This window comes from Haliotis asinina, chromosome 4, assembly GCF_037392515.1.
Source record: "Haliotis asinina isolate JCU_RB_2024 chromosome 4, JCU_Hal_asi_v2, whole genome shotgun sequence".
Lineage (NCBI taxonomy): Eukaryota > Metazoa > Mollusca > Gastropoda > Lepetellida > Haliotidae > Haliotis > Haliotis asinina.
In genome coordinates, this window is record NC_090283.1 from 36163031 (window position 1) to 36185149 (window position 22119).

General features: G+C 39.9%; 1 protein-coding gene across 1 annotated transcript in view; it reads left to right on the forward strand.

The window, feature by feature from the left end:
* The window catches only part of LOC137280914 (retinal guanylyl cyclase 2-like), a 261889-nt gene that overhangs the window by 170402 nt on the left and 69368 nt on the right, over positions 1–22119 (forward strand). The window contains exons 10-11 of the mRNA XM_067812100.1: positions 870–1019; positions 18377–18548. Coding sequence (XP_067668201.1) covers positions 870–1019; positions 18377–18548 — 322 coding nt within the window. The remainder of the gene's footprint in view (positions 1–869; positions 1020–18376; positions 18549–22119) is intronic.

Below are 22119 nucleotides of genomic sequence, written 5' to 3' on the forward strand. Positions count from 1 at the left end.
TATGTAAATGTTTTCGGGGTACACCTGTAATGAACATATGCATGAGCATATGCTCATATGCAGCTATCGTTCTTAAACAAGCGGTTCGCGTGGCTCAGACAAGAGTATAAGACTAACAGAATGCAGAAACACAAAATAGAAGAAATGTATTGTATTTCGTGGCCAGGGTCCTAGACTACAGTGTAAGCTGCAATTTAAAACACATTTTCAGAGCGCTATAACGTTATGGTCAAACAATCTGCGCCATAATAAATAATGCCATTGAGAATGTGATCAAATGAAACGCGTTCTATTTGGGAACATGCCCTCCCAGCGAAGCACAGACTCCCGCACCCCTGTTGTGCCCAGTCCCATCCAGGCATCGGACCCAGACGCCCGCAGCCTGTCACCCATTCGTCAGCACACGCGAGCTAGGCCGTCGACTCAGTGCGCTTCTGAGCAAGAGAATCTGCACCCCTCCAAGAGAGCACAATCCAAAACACAACACATGTCACTCTATAATATTACAAGAGTATGTATGTATATGTGATGCATATTGAATATAGCCGACTCTCGCTTTATGGTAATAACAAAATACCTTTTAACAGCCTGTTTCACAACATTATGTTAACATAACCCCAAGAACCGAAAATACTGTATCTGTAAAATGTCTGTGTTTCAGAGAGTACGAAAGGTTTGAAAGGATTTGATAATGATGATCTATAGTCGGTTTCGTATTACGTCAGTATTCGCAAGAAAACACAAGCAATAACATTGTATGTATTATGCTGCCAAATTCAAAACGTCTCCATATAACGAATGGTTATATCTGTATCATTGTTAGAAAACAGGAAAGAAATACATCGCAGTGGTGGCTTTGTGTATTTCAGATCTGTTATGGACGTCCCCAGAGCATCTACGTGATCCGACACTAATGACCAAAGGAAATGAAAAAGCAGATATATTCAGCCTCGGAATCATTATGCAGGAGGTAGCTCTGAGGAGTGAGCCCTACAGCTCAACGGGATTGACACCAGAGGGTAATATTTCATATTATTATCCATGCAGTGAAACATAACCGAGTACATAAAATCATATGTTGCACACGTGTAATAAACCCTTAAACGAATTTCATTGGTCAATTATCCGACCATGACCTAAATGACTCCACTGGAATGTGGAACACTTTTTTTAATCTATAACGTTTTACTACAAATTTACTACGAATGTTCAGTCTCGCCACTACGAGAACACACAAATGAAATGCTATCAAATACAAAACGTTACAAACAAACAATTTTTCACTCACCGTGTATATGAGATTTCAAGAAAAGGTAAAAATACACTCGGCACGACATCGAGGAGCACACGTCACTGGCGATAAACGGCTAACTAATAACAGTGCCCGCAAACATTTGATTCAGAAGTTGCAAGACAATAACGTAGCTCCAACGCAAATCATGAAAGTGTCTGGACATAAAAATGCACTGTGTGTGAACAATTATTCACGCCTTTCTGATACACAACACTGGGGAAGTGGGAAATCTGTTGTCTTCGACTGGAAATCAGCCTGCCATGTTTCCATGCTCGCGTCGCGCGTCTTCCATCATTCCGTCATCAGCAGTTTGTCCGAAATAAATCTAACACCCCTCCCCGCCCCCCCCCCCCCCCCCACACACACACACACACACACACCAACACACACACACAAGCAAAGCCTTGTCTAGTGATGTTGTTCACACTCTCTTCGGAGGTCCAATATACGGGGGGACATTCCACATCAACATCGACAAGTCTTCAATGGCAGTGAGTGACACAACGCCGTTACAAACCGTCGGCGTGTTGCTCGCTCTAACTCTTCTAACGACGAATAATATTCCCATTAACAATGCTTCCAGTTGTACATTTCTTACAGGTACTTAAGTTGATAACGATTAAATTTCAATTCTCGTTCGGGAAATATGTATTTTTTCTGACACTCGTTTCGTATAAAACAATATGACACACTCGCTGGTGTATTAATCTCTATTACCACTCCATGTGTTCTTTGGTACCCATATAGTTTCGTCACATCATAAACTGCCAAGTGAGTTCGTCTTTAATTTCAACGAAATGGCTATATCAGGTATTTATAGGACAATGCCAATAAGTAGCTGAATATCACAGGGCATCCATCTGTGTTGTGACAAAACGAGAACGTAAAACATAATTGTCACATTAGTGATGACAGATATCTGTGATGTAAGGAAACACTATTTCTTGATTTGAAACGCCACCAGTAACACTACACTTGTGATTTAAGTTAAGGAATACATGTGTGAAGTGACCAGATGTTAAATTTCTATCTTCTATTTAAACTAGAGAAATTAAATACACACGGATTTTACTGGTCAAAATGTAAATTCATTATCTCTAGGACCTGTGTCTTTTCAGAGGTGAATAGTTATAATTATCTTCCATATTGTTCACTACTAATATGGACAACGATACTTTACATGTGCCCCATGACGACACATGTGTAGTGAAAAGGCTGTTTTCATGTTTGTTTTATGACAATTGGATGTAGGAGAGTGGACTGCGAGAAGAGAAGACGACACTTAAAATGTGAGTTTAGTTTTACGTCGCACTCAGCAATATTTCATCTATATGGCGGCTGTCTTTGAAATAGAGAGTCTGAACCAGACAATCCAGTGATCAACAGCATCAACATTGATCTACGCAATTGGGAACCGAAGACATGTGTCAACCAAGCCAGCGAGCCTGACCACCGGATCCCGTTAGTCGCCTCCTACGACAAACATGATCGCTTTGCATGCATGGGTTGCTAAGGACCTATTATACCCCGGATCTTCACGGGTCCGTTGAAAAGTGTGTACATAATTTCGTCGAATAGACATTTCACACATGGATCATGTTCTTAATGTGCTGTGTGTCTCTCACATGTGGAGGCGGCATAGACTTTAATCAGTCCCACAAACGCTCTATGATTTAAGGGATTTATCTCACAGTTATTGATAGAGTGCCTCAAATTCAGATGTGAGAAGACCAAAATACGAGTTCTCTTTATTTTCGATACTGAAAGACTGTGGAACAATACATTTACAAACAGTCTTCACACGCACTTGTAATAATACATGAAGAAGAGAAAATAATGAAGGGTAGCTTGCAACAATTGTTTCCCAGATATATAATTCCATTTGAAACAACATGCCATAGTAAGCAAACATGGACAGGTTTTGAAGTACTATCTGTTTGGTTTTTTGTGTGAAGAACATCTGTGTACTAAACGCCATTCTAAACGTTTTCACGTTTATTTTGCTATTTGCAGATTTTAGTCAATTGTATTTTTCCCCGGTTTCCATGGAAAAGATTCGGTTTTAGTCTCAAAGGGGAGGGATGGATTTCGTTTCCGGAGCACGACATGAAAACAGTTCATTATCTTTCTTGGCTAATTACTGAGGTTTGGCATCTATATTTTTCAAAGTTCTTTATATTGTCGATAGGGGAATGTTATGTCTACCAGCTAACCTTTTTTTGCATTGTAAAATCATCTAGACGCAGCTTTCTTCTTTCTTTCTTCTTCTGCTGTCAGATCTGCCATGTCAACACAGGAAGCCGTCTGCGATACCAGGGGAGATAACTCTTGATGTAGTAAAGTTTGTTCTTAAGCCTACAAAAGTTGCCGTTCATACTGAGCACCTTACCTATTTTAAAAACACTGTCAGCATTAGGAAATAGAGATCTCAAAATGCATCAATCGTTTCTATTTCTTTTAAAAAATCGATGCATAAATGACAGTTAACACTGCGCTTGCGTGGTCACGGAAGTGTGTACGGCTATGAAACTGCACAGAAATATAGAATATGAATTTTCCTGTCTTTTAGTATAAATATAGGTGTGACTACCTCAGCGGTTTGAGAAACAGACACTGTTAAATGTTGTCAGGAATGTTTGTGTACGTTAAAAATCAATTTCTCCGACTATGCGTAGATTTTTTTTTAATTTGGTATTTTTGCGGAAAATGTGAGCATAAAATGCAGCGTGATAGCTGAACGACATAAATATATATATAATGGATTAAACGTGACCCACAATAAATGTCAAAAATGGATATTCCTCTATGACGTCAAAGGTGGAGAGCGAGGTCATGCACGTATAAAGATCAGTTGAGTTGATTTCAGTTGTGTTGAGTTCGGCATTATTCCAGCTGTATAGTGACGACATCAAGTTTGCATCCATTACCATTTTAAGTCCATGATGTAAAATAGGTTGGCTTTAAAACACATATATTTTCATTTCATCACCATTTAAGAACAGAAGATGTCTACATCGACTACAAAAGTAAGCAATTTGTTATTCTCCCTATGAAACTACAATTTGCGGTATAGGACAACGTCGCTCAGGTAATGCACGATCAGGTGCCCGCTGACAGGGAAAAACATATATTTCAGATTTCTGAAGCTTTAGCTGCAGCATCAGCCTTTTGTGTTAGCTGGCTATGCCAACATGCCCTGGTAGCCAGCAGAAGACGATGTCACACTGACCAGTAGAAAGATCGTTGTAAAGTTCAAAAGTATTTAGGACGATAGGGTGACTTGGAGTAACATTCTGAAGTGCTTGAAAGTACGATATCGAATCTGTAAAAACGATGTTTTTCGAGTGGGTCTGTGAAAATGGATTTATGGGTGTTATACTTGGAACGCAACTGGTTGTAATCCTGTTGGAACACCAGAGGGTTTGTTTTTGGCTTTTTGAGGTTGGCGAGGGTAGGATGGATATATGGCTTCACCATCTGCCAGGGTGGTGAAGACAGAAGCCGATAGGGTGCTATGATATCGAGATCAATTTTAGCTGCAGGTGTGTGTGACTGAACACTGAGGCCAAGTGGTGGCACTTTAGGAAATAGGTTTTCATGTAGAGGGTTAACAACACAGTTGTATTCTGGATTAGACTCATTTGAGCGCAATTTAGTGATATATTGCAGTGTAATTTTATTGCAGGATTGTTCAAGGGAGGGTTCGTCAGTCTCAACATATAGACTGTCTACTGGAATGGTCCTAAAAGCTCCAAGACTGAGCCAAAGGCCATGATGGTGGATAGAATTTCGATCCAATAGAATCCAATTACTTTTGTGGTTCCACCATCGACAATGGAGCCGTAATCCAGTTGAGAGGGAACCAATGATCTGTACAAGTGGAAGAGGGTAGTCTGATCACCTCCACATTCTGTACTTGATTCCTGATTCCTAGGAATTTGGCCTCTTCCACCACCTTGAAAGGTTTTCCATCTAAAGATAGGTCTGGGTACTTGTGCGGTTTCTATTTATGGCAACAGTGAATGAAGTTTGATTTGGATTTTGAAAAATTGAAGCCATTTTCAATGGCCCATTTTTGGATTTTGTTAAGGCAGAGTTCTAGATGCCTTTCTACTGCATTCATATTCTTAACACGGCGTGAAATATTGAAAAAGGGACCTATCAACACAACTAAACTGAACATCATTGAAAACGCACCACCCCTAAAATTGTGGATTTCTAAGAGCAGAAGTGAGCAATCTAATGTAAATTTTACATATTTGTGTAGACCAATGTTTGATAAAGAAAAGAAGCAAAAAACAATCAAGCAAAACAGTGAAGATTTAATGCAGCTGACAATGAAATAAAGATGGGGTCAAAATGGAAAGTCAGTAGCGTGTATGACCCCCGTTAGCAGCAACACAAGCTGTGCAACGTCTCCTCATTGAACGGATAAGTCTCTGAATAAAGTCCTGAGGCCCTGCATTCCTCTCTTGCTGCAAGGCATTGTCGAGTTCCCCAAGGTTATTGATCTGCGGACGACGTGCGAGGCGTTGGCCGATGTAATCCCACAAGTGTTCGATGGGTGACAAATCTGGTGACAATGCAGGCCAATGAAGTAGAGGAATGTTGTTGTTAGCCAGATACTGTATCGAAACACGTGCAGTGTGGGCTCGTGCATTGTCATGTTGAAATGTGTGCAGATCTTGATGCTGGTGAAAGAAGGGAACGACGTTGTTCTGAAGAATGTTGTCACGGTAGTAAACGGCATTCACTCTGCCACGACAAACAATCAGAGCGGTTCTGTGGTGATAACTTATCCCTCCCCACACCATAATGCTGCCCCCACCCCACCGATCGGTTTGCACAACACAATCCTGATGATAACGTTCACCCCGTCGACGCCATACCCGTAGACGCCCGTCAGCATTTCGCAAGTGAAAACGCGACTCGTCGGAGAACACCACACCATGCCAACGTCGTAACAACCACACACGATGCTGTTCAGCCCATTGTCGGCGTTCACGGCGATGCCTGTCAGTCAGGATGGGTCCAACGTAAGGGCGTCGACAACGTAACCCTGCCGCACGGAGACGGCGTCGGACGGTGGAAGCGCTGATCAAACCACGTCGACCCTGGACAGCGTTGGCGGTTCTGGCAGCGGGCAAGGTTCGATCCCGAATATGGCGCCGTACAATGTCTCGATCTTGACGAGGGGTGGTAACACGTGCTTGACCTGGGCGTTGCCGGTCCCTGCTGGATCCTGTTTGTTGGTATCTGTTAGCAAGCCTCAGAATGGTCGAATGATGACACTCAAATCGTCGTGCAATGTTTCTGCTTGAAGCGCCGACCTGCAACATACTCAAGGCCTGTTCTCGTTCCTCTGGTGACAATCTTGGCTTGGCGAAAAAACTTTACTTACGTAAGTACTGCGAAAATGAGAACGGTTTTGTGCCGAAGGTCATTTATACCCCTCAACAGCATGCTTTCTGCATGCAATTTGTGCCCTTCGTGTGTGATGTGCATGAATTTTGTTGTTTTCATGTGATGTGTTCGATGATGTGTTCGAACGATCCGTTTTCTACTGTAGAGCGTTATTTACGATCTAGTGTGTTATTATCAAAATTCCCACCATTAATTTTCCATTTCCAAAAGATTCTATTGCCTTATTTCAAAATTTACAGGTGGTGCGTTTTCAATGATGTTCAGTATATTTAAAACTTTAGTGAGGCTGTTAATTTTGATGCTGAAAAGGGTGAAAGACAGAATGCTGCCTTGAGGGACGCCCTGGTCTTGGTGGAAATAGTCAGACAATGTGCAACCCAACACCTACTTGTTGTGTAAAAGCTGGGATATAATCTGAGGCAGTCTGCCACTCAATTCATGTAAGTGTTTTAAGATACCATGTTTCCACCTTCCACCATGCTTGCAAAATGTTGACAATGCGATTTTAGACGCACTAGATGGTCAATGGTACTTCTGTTCTACCTCTTTGGAGGTCACTTAGGAGGTTATTAGTCTTCAAGTACCAGATTAATTGATTGTCGACCATGCGTTTCATAGTTTCACAAACACAACTAGTTTGTGATGTAGGACGGATCAGTATGATCCCCGCCAGGCTTTGGTACAGGGATGATAATGGCATTGTGCCACGAGGTAGGAACGTTTCTGATTGTCCAAATGTCATCAAACATATTTATTAGGATTTCCAAACTTGAATCAGAGAGGTTTTTCTGGAGCTGATAATGAATATTATTACCCACGTGGTCCTTCGGAAAGGCGTTTCATAACAAAGTGTTTTGACTGACTAATTCGTGAACTTTGACATTACTGGTATCACTTTCATCACTCATTCCATTCTCTTCCCAAAGAGGCTACTTGTCATATCTTCTTGCGAACCTCTGTTCTAACACGGCCATATTTCGCGCTTCTCATAAAATCCCCAAGCGACAGCAGATTTACCTCCCTTTCTCTGTCCAATCAGAACACGTGTTACATCGACCTAGATTCAACTTGACAAATGCAAGCAATGTGGAGAAACAAATATGACATGACTGAGTTCAGTCTAGAAGAAACAATTGAGTATCGCGCTCGGGAAGAGGTTCTAGTTTTCACGATGCATCCGGAAATTACCGAAATCTTGCGAACGATCACTTTTGAAACGAGGTCGTTGAATGCACTACTAAATCTGATTGCCTCCAATCACGAGTCTTGAACACTCGCACCATGAAAGGGTCGTATTAGAACAGAGGTTACGTAGGAAGATATGACCAGTAACCACTGTGGGAAGAGAATGATTCCATTCATGATTTTCATTCACACTTCAATGGAATTAAATACACATTTCATTTAGTGTGATTACAAGCATAATTTTAAATCCTGTAATAACTCAAATTGAAAATAAAACAATATATAAAAATAAGTAAACAAGTACGTCTAGTAGGTCTCTCGTGAGTGTCAACAAATATGGAGTCGCCCGTAAAAGTTATTGATTTGGTCAAAACTGATGGACAGTTGGCTGGAAGAGTTGTGAATACCTTCTGCGTGTATGTTGTCAGGACTGCACAGTAACACACGACATCAAGCCGCTCTTGTATCTCGATAACCGCTACTGTCAGCCGCATCCATGCGCGTCCTCCCGCACAAACATACATTGTATTGTCACTATCATGCCTCCCGTGGTTTCTTATGTAGGGGTCCAGAGCATTTCCCAGAATCTTAACACAGAAGGTTTGAAATTGTCTTCATTCGAGGTTGTAGACTGTGTTTTCAGACCCATTTTTCGGTCGAGTCTTCAAGATAAGCATCGAATCTCGACAAGTGGGGATTCCAAGCCAAGATGGACAGGCGTCACTGGCATCCTGTGCAAAGCGTCGCCGAATTATTTTCAGTAACTCGTCATCCGATGAGGAGTATTTGAGACATACAGTTCCCTGTTATCCATGTTCATCTTGGCTATTGTGTTTGCCTCCCTAATTAAATGCTCCACATTATCTTTTTCTTTGCGAACACTGAACACTGACGTTCAGGCAAGATTTAGGTCACGTAGTCAAGCTCCAAATATTTAGTCAAGCTCAAAATTTTGAATCTGCCTTGATTCTGTGTTAATTTGTTTATTTTCCTGATTTGTTACAGGAAATACATTGCCTCTACGCAGCGTACGGTTTCCTGTAGTGAAGCGATTGACATTCCAATGATCAAAATGATGTATCAATTGTACGGTTCTATATAGGAAAACAAAATATTGCTTTAACAATATTTTCATTTTTTTAGAACGTGAATAATAAATAGGATACAAAACTCGTTCCCCTTTCATATCTAGTTTATGTCCCTCGTAAAATATATACACCTGGAAATTAATTAAGCGCCACCCTATTTTTCATGATTGGCCAAGTTGGCTGGTCTGGTATTGAAGAACATGTTACATATTCAATGGTTTCAGTATATTTTATGCATAGTATAGACATCAGCTGAAAGAAAGATACACTTTGGTGGTTTCAGATTGGGCTTTATTTTAAGTTATAGACAATATTGTAAAAGGTTCCAATTTGGCAGAAACATGTTGAAATTTACTATTGTCATGCATGGAATTTGGCATGGTTCTGGATGCAATCCTTGAATTATGTCTTAAGAGTCAGAAAGCATAGTTATTGTCAATTTTTTGTGTAACCACCGCGGTCTTTGAATCTGACGTTGAGGGAGTCTGGCCCATTCCTGATGCAGTGCAAGTTCCAGTTCACGTACCGTTTGTACAGGGGGGTCTCGTTGTCGAACTCGTCGGCCTAGCATATCCCAAATATGCTCAATCGGATTGAGATCAGGACTTCTGGCTGGCCACGGGATTGTCTCCACAGCGTTTTGACGTAAAAAATCGACGACGGCATGTGCTCTGTGGGGCCTGGCGTTGTCATCCATGAAAATTGGACGGTCTGCCAATACGTGATTGTCAAAATGTGGAACAACACTTGTTTGTAAGATCTCACGTTGATATCGAAGTGCGTTTAAATTCCCCTGCACTGTGACCAGATCAAGTTTGCAGTCATGGGAGACGCAACCCCACACCATGACGGATTCTCCACCGTATGGAATGGTCTCGGCAATGTGTCGTTCTGCCATTGCCATGTTTGAACGTCTCCAGACCCTTAAGCGGCCGTCAACAACGTGCAATAAGAACCTGCTCTCATCAGAGAAATGTACTTTTCTCCAGGACGCAAGATTCCAGCGTTGACGTTGTATCGACCATTGTAAACGAGCTGCACGATGGTTCCTAGTCAACGTGGGACGTCTGATAGGTCTTCTAGCCCTGTATCCTGCCGCCTTTAGCTGGTTCCTGATGGTTCTAGTGGATATCGCCCTACCCCGTAACCACTCTGTTTTAAGGACAGTGTTGTTCATGAAGGGATGTCGCCTTACAAGACGCAACAACGCTGCATCTTCACGTCTACTGGTTTTGCGAGGTCGTCCCGGACGTGGCCTGTCTCTAACGTCATTTGTTACTCCATGTTTCTGCACTAATCGTGCAACAACTGAATGGTGTCGATTGATTTGACGTCCGATTTCTCTGCAACTTAACCCAGCGTTCCTCATACCAATAATTTGCCATCTCAAGTTGTCTGACACCCTACGACGAGCCATAATGATTTTAAACAATATTCTGACACTCTATGACAGGATGGTGACTCTCTCAAGTTCAATCAGAAAAACTAGATTTTCACCTGGATGAGGATTGCATGATTCACGTGCATTCTGTGCAACACCAAATCAGCAAAACTCCTTCACCTTCACATTATGGTATTCAGAAAGGGTCATATTTTATATGCGAGAATGATCATTTGAATTTCTCCGGTAAAACATTTTTTATGTCACATTGATTTTGGTGTCGCTTAATTAATTTCCAGGTGTATAATTTTGGTTTGTCACGCGCTTTAGCGGGACATAAACTTGCTGGAGCTCGTGACAAACCAAAATTATTTCACCCGGGACATAAACTTGATATGAAAGGGGAAGCTCGGTTAACATCCTATAGTCATCAGCTCCTTGCCGCAGTGTCGTGGGCCTGCTCCAGAGCAGTACGTAATTCATGGAGAGAAAACGGTTTATTGTAATCTTCTCCATTATCAGAGTTAAAACTGACTGATTTTATTTTCCTGTTGGGCTGTGTATTTCTGGAACTGATGGTTATAATTTGATGAGGGGGAGTTTTTTGCCAAAGTGTCACCAAATTGGTTTGCAATTTCAACTGTATTTGAGATGGCGAACACGGGATTTGGATCCTTAGCCCTTAATCTTTTGAATCATGCTCCATACCTTGGACATCAATGACCGGCGTTTAGTTTGTTCTAATTGTACGTCTAGCCCTGGCATTTGTCACTTTAACGGCGTTTAGGTTATGCATAGTAGGATGTTGTCGGAAATATTATTTCGCCCTCTTCTTATTTTTCCTAGCTTGTTTGCAGTTTGCATCAAACCGTGGCTTGTGTATGTGTGGGTTTGCACAGGACTATGAAATGGTTTTGTCTCAAATGACATTTAGGAAATAGTTCCATGGGCTCAGGAACGTCTCTAAAATTGTAAAGTTTAAGGTTTTCGGAACATAGGGTTTGGAATAATGGCCAGTTGGCCTTAGTAAAATTCCACGCTGTTGAAGGTGGTTCATCCACGGGGTTGATGGGAGTAAGAATTGTTGGAAATGGGGCGCTTCCACAAAGGTCATCATGGACCGACCATTCAAACTCGTGTAGAAGACTAGATTCTGTAAGTGATAGGTTGAGAGCAGAGCAGTTTCCAGTGGCGTGATGGAGAGAGGCGTTTGATCCATCGTTGAAGATGTATAAATCATTATTTGAGAGGAAATCTTCAAAGACCTTTCGCTTGTTGTTTGTATCAGTAGTCTCGCACAGTTCCTATCGGCATTGATTATGCAGGGCCTTATAAGTTGATCGTACACGTTTTGAAAATGTGATAGTCGAATAGTTGGGTATAAAGGATTATAGAATGAACATAGTGTAAACTACAGGTAGGTTTCTTGGAGACAAAACGCAGATGGTTTAAAAACTTGATCAATACCTGCAGTTCATTAAAATTATTCGTAGTGGCCTTTGGTTTGGGGCTTGGCAGTTGCTCAAGCTGCTTTAGTCTCTGTAGTTTCCTTTCCTTTGCTGTTTCATTCTCTTTTGGGCGTACAGATTCTGTTTCTGGCTTTGGCTCTGGTGTTCAGCGGTTTTGACTGTTGGTTTCAGGGTTGAGATTGGATGAGAGAATATGTGACGCATGTCAGATCGGTCTGACACGAGATATTTGCAGTAGTGGTAGAAGGACTGGAGATGGCAGAAGAGTAGGAGATGGCTGAAGGGGTTGTAGACAGACTTGCAACCCTCTTCTTAGCTTGGTGAAAGGGGATGTTTTCTTTCTGGTTGATCTTTAGTATCTTTGATTCACGTTGCCACACTGGACAAAAATAACTCTGTTTTCGCGGAAACCTATTGGATACTGAGTATTGCAGGTTTCCGCTGGGTTTCAGTATATGGAAGCACGCAAAGAGAGTTGCCGTATAGTTTACAAAACTGAAACTAAAAAGTCTTAGTTCCGTCATGTTTCCGCGACTGAAACTCTCTATAGGAGTTTCCACTTGGTTTCAATTCGTTCAAACATTCATAATAAGAATAACTTGGTTTCTGCTGTTGCGGAAACCGAAAGGTTACTGAGTAATGCAGCTTCCTGTAGCCGGAAACTGAGAACTCATTGTTTCCGCGTATCTGAACCGAAATGCTTAGGTTGAATTGGGAATTATATTTACGCACTGTTACATTTGCAAAATAGTTACGAAAGACAATAATAAAGCAGAGCTAACAAGATTTCGAGATCGGTGTGAGTCCGTAACTGGATCCTTAGGCGGAACATAGCTGGAGCCTATAATTTTCTTCGGGAGCTTGAACATGAAGATCCAAGGTCACTGAAGAACTTTCCCCTTATGGACAAGGCGAATTTTGACATTTTGTTGGAAAACATTTCCCCACACATTCCGAAGAAGTGTACCCCCATGAGAAACAGTATTCCCGTTGGAGGGAAACTTGCACTCACCTTACGATATTTCGCAAGTGGTAAGTTATGCGATGTATAAATGAAGCAGAGATACTGTCGTTTCATTTGACAACGAATCCAAATTGTTCTATTCTGTTTCAAACACTTATCAGACAAAATATTATCAAAAGATTCCAAAAAGGAATATTCCTACTTCCTTGTGTTAACAACCTTGAACTAAGGAAAAAACACACTGCATCAACTATGAAGGGGGATAATAGATGTACCTCCTTGAGTGAAGGAAGCATCATAAAATGAGGTGTGATATAGATTTAGCAACTGTAAATATATATTGAAATATTCATGCAAATGTTGATGCACACGACAGCATTTAATGCAAGGGATGGTGTTTTGTAATATCACATTTTTTATCCAACATGTGACAGTTACAGCTCCCTTGAGTTCTTGTATCGTGTGCCAAGGAATACCATCTGCACTTTTGTTCCTTGAGGCTCTAAAGCCATCAGGGATGTACTTCAAACATACTACTTGCAGGTACCACATTCTTCACAAATATATAAAACATTCTTGAAACAATTTATCTATCATTAGATCAACATATCTTGAAAATCTGTTCTTAGGAGTTTGTCAGGGATGACTATAAGATTGAAATAGATATGAAATGTACAATGTGAATGGCCGCCCTAATCTGTATGTATAACATAATGCCTAAAACATAATGAACAAAATTGATGACCCCTTGTACTAAGTTGACTAAACCTCTCCCTACGCCCCCTCCCCCAGCTACCAAGAGCAAAATGCTTGAAATCTCTCTCTCTCTCTCTCTCTCTCTCTGTCTCTCTCTCTCTGTCTCTCTCTCTCTCTCTCTCACACACACACACGAAAAGCCAATAATCATAACCAGTACATCTGCAGATAATAGGCTTCGTTTTCAATTGATTTTCCAAAATCACTGAGTAGTTATTAAGTTTAAGTTCCTGTCTCTTTCTTAGATTTTCACATTTCTTAAGTTCGAGCCCATCCTGTTGACCAAATAATATGTCACAATCAGTTGTGTCAGTTTTGCAACCATTTGCAATTTTGGGGGGTTAATTTAGGACTTCCTGCAGCTATGTATACACGTCAAATGATTATATTATTTTCAGCTTCCCTCTACTGAACATGACTGACACAACATTATGGGCTAATTCATGGCGAAGTGGCAAAATCCCCCACTACATTGGTGGAATTGATGGCAAGCATATTGCTATTCGGGCACCCAACAACACAAGATCTGAATGCTTCTATTACAAGAAATGTTTCAGTATCATCCCATTGGCATTGATCGGTGCAAATTGCAAATTGATATTTGTTGATGGGAGGTGATTTGTAGGTGGGAGCCAGTAGCAGAAATTTTGAAAAAATTCAAGTGAATTTGTGTATGCATATAATAAGTATTCACAAATGACAAATGTGACTGAAGAACTATAACTCCAGATAGTAGTTACTAACTTCTTTTCAGTGGGATCCATTGTGCACCCAAGGCTCCCTGTGCACTCAGTGTCATCAGTAATTGGGATGGGTGTTGCAGAAATATGTTCCGTCGTCTGCAAGAAATGAACACTTTACTATTACACATGGGTATTTGGCAACATGATGATAAATGTTCTCATTCATGAACATGTGACAGACCATATTCATTTCTCAAGCCATCGTTTGTACTTTACTATTAAAACTACTGCTGAATCTCAAATTTCGTTTCATGCCTTGTCTATTATTTGTTTTCTTTTTCAATTGGTGATGTAAAGTCAACAATGATATATTAGCAGAATCACCACATGAATCATTAAAAAAATATCCTTTAATCACAGAAATAGCTAATGACTACCTTCACTCCAAATTAAATATATCAAACATTGGAAACAAATGTATAAGCACCATAATTTAATATTGTCATATTTAAATGTTTTAATGCAGTGACACTGAGGCGGACACAGATCTCTCTCGCGATTTTACTGGTCGAGAGCCTGCGAGTTGTAGTAGGAATTAGGACAAGCACTATGTCGTACAACTCGGTTGCAACAGGGTGTATGTGATTTCAAGACGTAATGATGGGGTGTTCTCACGCTGCTATAAGTTGTTGCCACAAGTCTCACTACCGTGAGAACGGACCTTCGTAGAGTATATCTTGTATGGTCAATACGGCATCGTCGTCAAAAAACCTCTTCGAATCTGGACTGACAGTACATGTAGGTGTAACCAATATACGGTTTCATTTCATGCAATGTTTTTATACCTACTTGGGTGTCCCACTTCTTCTGCCTCAGATCACTGATGTAAGTGAGTGAGTGAGTTAATATTTAACGTCACATCGGCAGTATCTCAGCCATATCGTGACGAGAACATTCAACAATGAAAAAGAGCATATAAACATTGTAAAAACCCGTCAACGAAGGACAGTAAAACAACTAGAATATCACAAATTCAATTAAAACTAGCATGGAAAGTTAAAAGTAATAGCACTATTTAGACAATACAATTTAAAAACTATAGATCGCCAACAACAAAAGGTAGATCACCACACTAGGAACCATGGGGACTTACAGTACCTTTGCTACCTGCATGGTCCTTAGTTGGATTTACACCGTTCATTCAGCTGCTGGCGATTGTACGAAAAGTTAGCCGAAATTAAAAGAACATGAATACTACGATTAAAATCCTGGTAGACTTAAATTTACTGTGAATGTTTGTGGACTTACGTACCCTCTCAGGAGGACAATAATTTTACAATACTTCAACCCCCTTTGAGGGTACAGCCACCAACAATTCAAGTTACTAATTCAAACTACCAATCATTAAAATGCATCTATTTACACAACATAATTTTCAAAATTCCACCAAAAAATCAATTTCTTTTAAAAAACCAATGATTAAATGACAACTAATAGTGTTAAAAAGGTCTTTGATAGTTTTGACATTGAAAAATTTATCTCTTGTCATGGAGAATTCAACACAGTCAAGCAGAATATGCTTGACCGTGACTCTCTCACTGTAAGGAATAAGAAGTGGTGTCACAGATTTGTTGAGTGCTACTTTAGCAGCAAGGTCAGCCAATGTGTTACCACAAATGCCTACATGGCTGGGTAACCAACAGAAGACGATGTCGTATTGGCCAGTAGCAAGATCATTATACAATTCAATAATTTCTATTAAAAGTGGATGTTTGCAAGAAATATTTTTAATAGCCTGAAGGCAAGAAAGAGATCGGAATAGGTTATATATTGTTTACATTTAGGCTGTCTTTGAATATATGTGAGAGCTGTTAATATGGCATTAGCTACAGCGCCACATTCCTTGGACCCATCTGTAAATAAGGGTTTGCAATTGCTATATTTATGTTTTAATTGATGATATCCTTTTTTATATTGTAAGTCATTTGTTTCTGATTTTTTAAATGATGTTAATGTGAGGTCAACCTGTGGCCTAACCAATTGCCAAGGAGGAGAAGAAAGAAGACGGGAAGGCGATATACTTTCCAGCTCAATACCGGCAGAAGAAATAAATGGTTTAATTCTGTGCCCAAGAGGTGGAACAAGAGAAGACTTTTTGTTACACAAATCCTCATACTTGGGATTGAACACACTGTTATAGGCAGGGTTAGATTCATTAGAATATAATTTAGTAATGTATTGTAAAGATAATTTTATACGACGTTGAGTAAGAGATGGTTCATCGGCATCAACGTAGAGACTATCAATAGGTGAAGTTCTGAAAGACCCAAGACAAAGTCTTAGGCCTTGATGGTGGACAGAATCAAGAAGTTTAAGGTTGCTTTTGCAGGCTCCACCATATACGATGGAGCCATAATCGAGTTTCGAGTGATCGATATAGGTGTAAGAGGGTTGCTTGACCCCCTCCCCACTTTGAGTTGGAAACAACTTCCAACAAGTCAAGAGCCTTCAGGCATTTAGTTTTAACGGACTTAATATGAGGCAGAAATGTTAAATGGGAGTCAAAGATTAGGCCCAAGAACTTGGCCTCCCTTACAACTTTAATGGGAGTGCCATCTATAGATAGTTCAGGGTCCTTATGTGGTGTATATTTTCTGCAAAATGTATACAATTAGTTTTGGATTTAGAAAATTTAAAGCCGTTTTCAAGACATCATTTATTTATTTTGTTTAAACAAAGCTGCAGTTGCCGTTCAATAGTATGCATATTTTCCCACGACAAGAAATATTAAAATCATCCACAAATAACAATCCATCAATTGAATCGTTTAAAATTTTTGATAAACTATTTATCTTTATGCTAAAAAGTGTGACAGACAGAATACTGACTTGTGGAACACCCTGATCCTGATTGTAATGATCAGACGGGGTAGAACCCACTCGAACTTGAAACTGTCTGTTATTTAAAAAATTGGCAATAAATTGAGGCAAACGACCTCGCAAGCCGAAGTCGTGTAAATCTCTAAAAATGCCAAATTTCCAGGTTGTGTCATATGCTTTTTTGAGATAAAAAGGATAGACACAGCATGTTGAATATTAATTAGTGCGTTTTTCACAAAGGAGTCCAGTGGAACTAGGTGATCGACAGTACTTCACTTTTTACGGAAATCACTCTGTATATCTGTGATAAGGTTATTTGTTTCCAAGTACCAAACAAGTGGATTATTTATCATGCGTTCCATGGTTCTGCAAAGATATCTAGTTAACGAAATCGGACGATAACTGGATGGATCCGTATGATCACGTCCAGATTTGGGTATTGGTACTACTATAGCGTCACGCCATGAAGACGGGAATTTACCTGAAGTCCAAATATCATCAAAAATATATTGAAGCATCTCTAAACAGGACTCTGGTAAGTGCTTCAGGAGTTGATCATGTATCAACTCCTGTAGCAGTTTCATGAGCTTTTGGAGTTCATGAATAGAAAATGTTTCATTATAATCTTCCCCATTTTCTGAGATGAAATTAGTAGTTCTTTTTCTTGTTGTCTTTGATACTGCTGGTATTTAGGTACATCATTAGAAGAGGAAGAGTGTTTCACCCAGTTTATTCACAATCTCTGATTTAGCCGTAAGCAATTGATCTCCATGTTTCAGATGATGGACACTAGATTTAGTACCTTTACCTTTGATTTTCTGGACCATGTTCCGTACCTTGGACATGGGTGTCTTAGAATTTATTTTGGATTCATAATTTTGCCAAGACTTTTGCTTGTTCTGTTTAAAAGTACGCCGCGCTTTAGCATTTAAAATTTTAGATTCATTTAAATTATGTACCATAGGATGGCTACGGAAAGAATGTTCTGCTTTTTCCCTTGCCTTCCTAGCTTGTTTGCATTCATCGTTGAACCATGGTTTTCGAATATGTGGAACTGCAGAGGAATTTGGTATACACCCATTAGCTATGGAGTTCAGTTCATCAGAAAAACATTTAATAGCATCAGGAACGTCAATAAAACGTTCAGGTTTAAGTTTTGCAGCTCGCAGTGTTTCGTATAAAGCCTATACTGCTTAGAACAATATTTCTTTCAGAAATGCTTTCACGAAGATGTTATGATTTTATCTTTGTAGCCATAATAGCGAAAGTAAAGAAGCCACCACCACTCATCCGCCCATCTGTTTCTCCACAAGCTGTTCCACCACAGTATATCCAAATAATGAAACAAGCTTGGTCTGAAATGCCAGACATGAGGCCGACAATAGAGGACGTATATGACCAGTTTAAGAAAATAACAGGAGGAAAGTAAGTAACTGGTATTAATAGTTCAGCAAGAAGATGGCCGAGTGTTTTGAGATTAAATGTGGCTTTTCACCATATTGTTTGGCTCAGTAAACTACGTTTTCTATACGCTGAGATGATATAATGCAGAGATATTTCAAATCTCCTTCCATTAACAAAACAAGTTAATACCGATACATGTACTCTGAAAGTTTCGATTTGCGCGCTATATATCGACGCATAATCGATTTGTATTTTGAAAGCTTTAATTCGGATGGTGCAATCCTCAAACGGTTTAAACCCACTGCACACTCACTGTAAATATTGTGTTGCGTGATTAGGAGTCACACTCCACAAATAAATCATGTCATGTTTGGGATTACACTTTCTTAGTAAAGTACAAATTCTAGTACTTTTTGGCTTGATCCCCATCCGGGATTCGAACCCGCACTCTCAGATTCTGATAGGATCCAAGTCAAAATGGCCACACAAAAAATTCAAAATGGCCAGACATTTTATCATTTTTCAGTACTCATGGCATTTGTATTATTTGAACCCGCACCCTCAGAATCTGATAGGATCCAAGTCAAAATGGCCACACGAAAAAATCAAAATGGCCAGACATTTTATCATTTTTCAGTACTCATGACATTTGCATTATTTGATATCAAAGTGCAAAATGAGAAAAGAAGGTATATCAGACAAAACGTGATGTTTATTACACATAAAAAAATCATTTCATACAAATAACAAATATATATGTATGTTCTTTACACCTTTTTACTGTTTATTTTTACTGTTTATCAGTTATTTCTAGTCAAAATCTTGATCTTCTAATGGTCCAGTCAGCTATTACGTCTAGTCAAAAACGTGATCATTCCAACTGTTCTCCTGAAGATTGGCCCTGGCTGCTTCCTTCACCAGAAAAGTATAAGAACAATAACAATAGGCACACGGATTAACAATTAACTGATAAACAGTTAACTGTTAACTTGCGGCTAGTTAACAAGGCACTTCTAGATTCACATATTAATTAAGGTTACACAATGTATGTAATCATGTGTTGATAAGTTTTTAACGAGCCAGTTAGAGGATGGACATTACACCTTTTGACCTCTTGAAGACTAAAATAAAAATACATTTAATAATATTTACAACATTACATATAAAGTTTATATACAATATTAAAGAACCACAGTGAGTTACCATTATTTACTGGATGATAAATATTATCGTCTCATATATTTGAGAACAGGGGAATACCTTTGGACATAGGTTTATCCAACAGATTCCATCAGTAGAGGTTTCCCCTTCTGTGAGCCGGTCTCGAGAAGAGCGAACTCCTCTTCCACCTCAGTCTCAAAGTATCAACTAGGAAAGTACCTCAATAATAAACACCAAATTTTATGTGATATAACTTCTCTTGTCATTTTTGCACTTTGATATCACATAATACAAATGTCATGAGTATTGAAAATAATAAAATAACGTATGGCCATTTTGACCTTTTTTAGGTCAAAATGGACACATGACAACATGGCCACACTGACAGTAGTCAAAATGGACACACACACACACACACACACACACAGAGAGAGAGAGAGAGAGAGAGAGAGAGAGAGAGAGAGTAGAATCAGGTCACAATCCCTAGTCAAAATGGCCATTAAAAAGTCAAAATGGCCCTACATGATTTGTTATTTTTTGTTTTACTTATTTTTTATTTTAACTTGACTTGAAAGCTGTGTGGCCATTTTGACTAAGACCCGATAAGCATAAATTGGCACGGCTCCCACGGCCAAAAGCTATGATTACACAATGCCATTTAGAAAGTGGTCAAATGTAACATGTGTCATATTTGGGATTACACTTTCTCAGTAAAGTACAAAATCTAGTGCTTTTTGAGGGTTCAGTTCCATCCGCGATTCAAATCCGCACCCCAGAGTCCGGCACCTAATCGCCAGCACACTAACTCAGCCGCTTAGCCACCGCGACTTCCACAAAAACGGAAGTTGAACGATGCTGGTAGTCTAGACAGCGTACTTTGTGTACCCCTCTCATTTGTAAATTGGCACGACTCCCACGGCCGAAAGCTATGAACACGCAATGCCATAGAGAAAGTAGCATTCGCCTTCCTTAGATACAGGACCCGTGAAGGTCCTGGGGTAGAATAGGCCTTCAGCAACCTATGCTTGCCATACAAGGCAATGTCGTAAGATGCTTGTCGTAAGAGGCGACTAACGGATCGGGTGGTCAGGCTTGCTGACTTGGTTGACACATGTCATCGGTTCCCAATTGCCCAGATCGATGCTCATGTTGTTGATCACTCTATTGTCTGGTCCAGACTCGATTATTTACAGACCGCCGCCAGTTCGGCGTAAAGCTAAACTCACCCACTCACTCCTTAGATAAAGATTGGTGTCAAATATGAAGTAAATGAATCAAGTGAATGTTAATTGAGATATCTTGCTGACAAGGATTCAACATGAAAGTAAGCTTGTGACCTTGAAATGAAGTCAGAGCCAAACCTGACTTGGACCTTTCGTATTCAAATGAATGTAGTCAACGGTTCTAACGATATTCCAGTTCGTACATACGGTCTGACGAACGGAGCCTAATACTGTACCCCCGCTTCACAACAAATTAGCTCATTATAAGCCAAGGAAAGGGAGGCAACAAAATATCACAGATGGAATTAAACCAAATACAAATTAGTACGCTTTAGGACAGTAATATGTATAACCGGGCCATGGATCACCATACTAAGGACGATAGGGACTTACATTATATTATCATTCTGCTTGGGCCCTAGCTGGATCTACACCATCCCTTCATCAATTTAGAGACATCTAGCTATATACTTAAAGGACATGTATTTTACGATTATTAAGGAGGTAAGGTTAATAGAATTAGAATGTTTAGGAACTTACGAACCTTTTCAGGAGGACAATTATCTTACAGTACTTGCACCTCCACACCATGTTGGCATTTTTTAGAAAACACCAAAGGTACTTTATGGTCTGCTTTTAGGGAAACCACATTGAACATCCTTACATACAGTTCTGCTGCAGAAAATACAAACTACGTTTAGACCCAGAACTGTATTTAAACGGCCCCTTGTCAAGGTTGTCATGGAGGCCAATGTTTTGTTCTATGCTGGACTTGCAGTTAAACCTTCTGCCACATATAAAGTACCTTAGAACTAAATGCCCGAAGACACTCACCTTGGAAAAATGTTTCAAAGTGGGGAGGGAACCAAGCCAGCCTCATACACTTATGTAGATCTCGTATCCGCAGAAACTCGAATATTGTTCTATAGTATATTGCAGACCCTGTAACAGCATCCTTAAACTATTACACTTTGTCCACCACCAACGTCTATACAGCATCGACCTGTGTTGGTTACCCATTCATGTTGGAATTTCGACTAACACAGTGGATGACTCAACTGCTAAGGCATAACTCATCCCACTTCTTATTCCTTGCTCTGATTACAAATCCGTAATTAGATCTTATGAGTGGGATCTAAAGAAAAAGTATTTGGGTTTTCCAAGTAGGCATCCATAAATTATATCCAGTAAAACCAACAATTGTATAC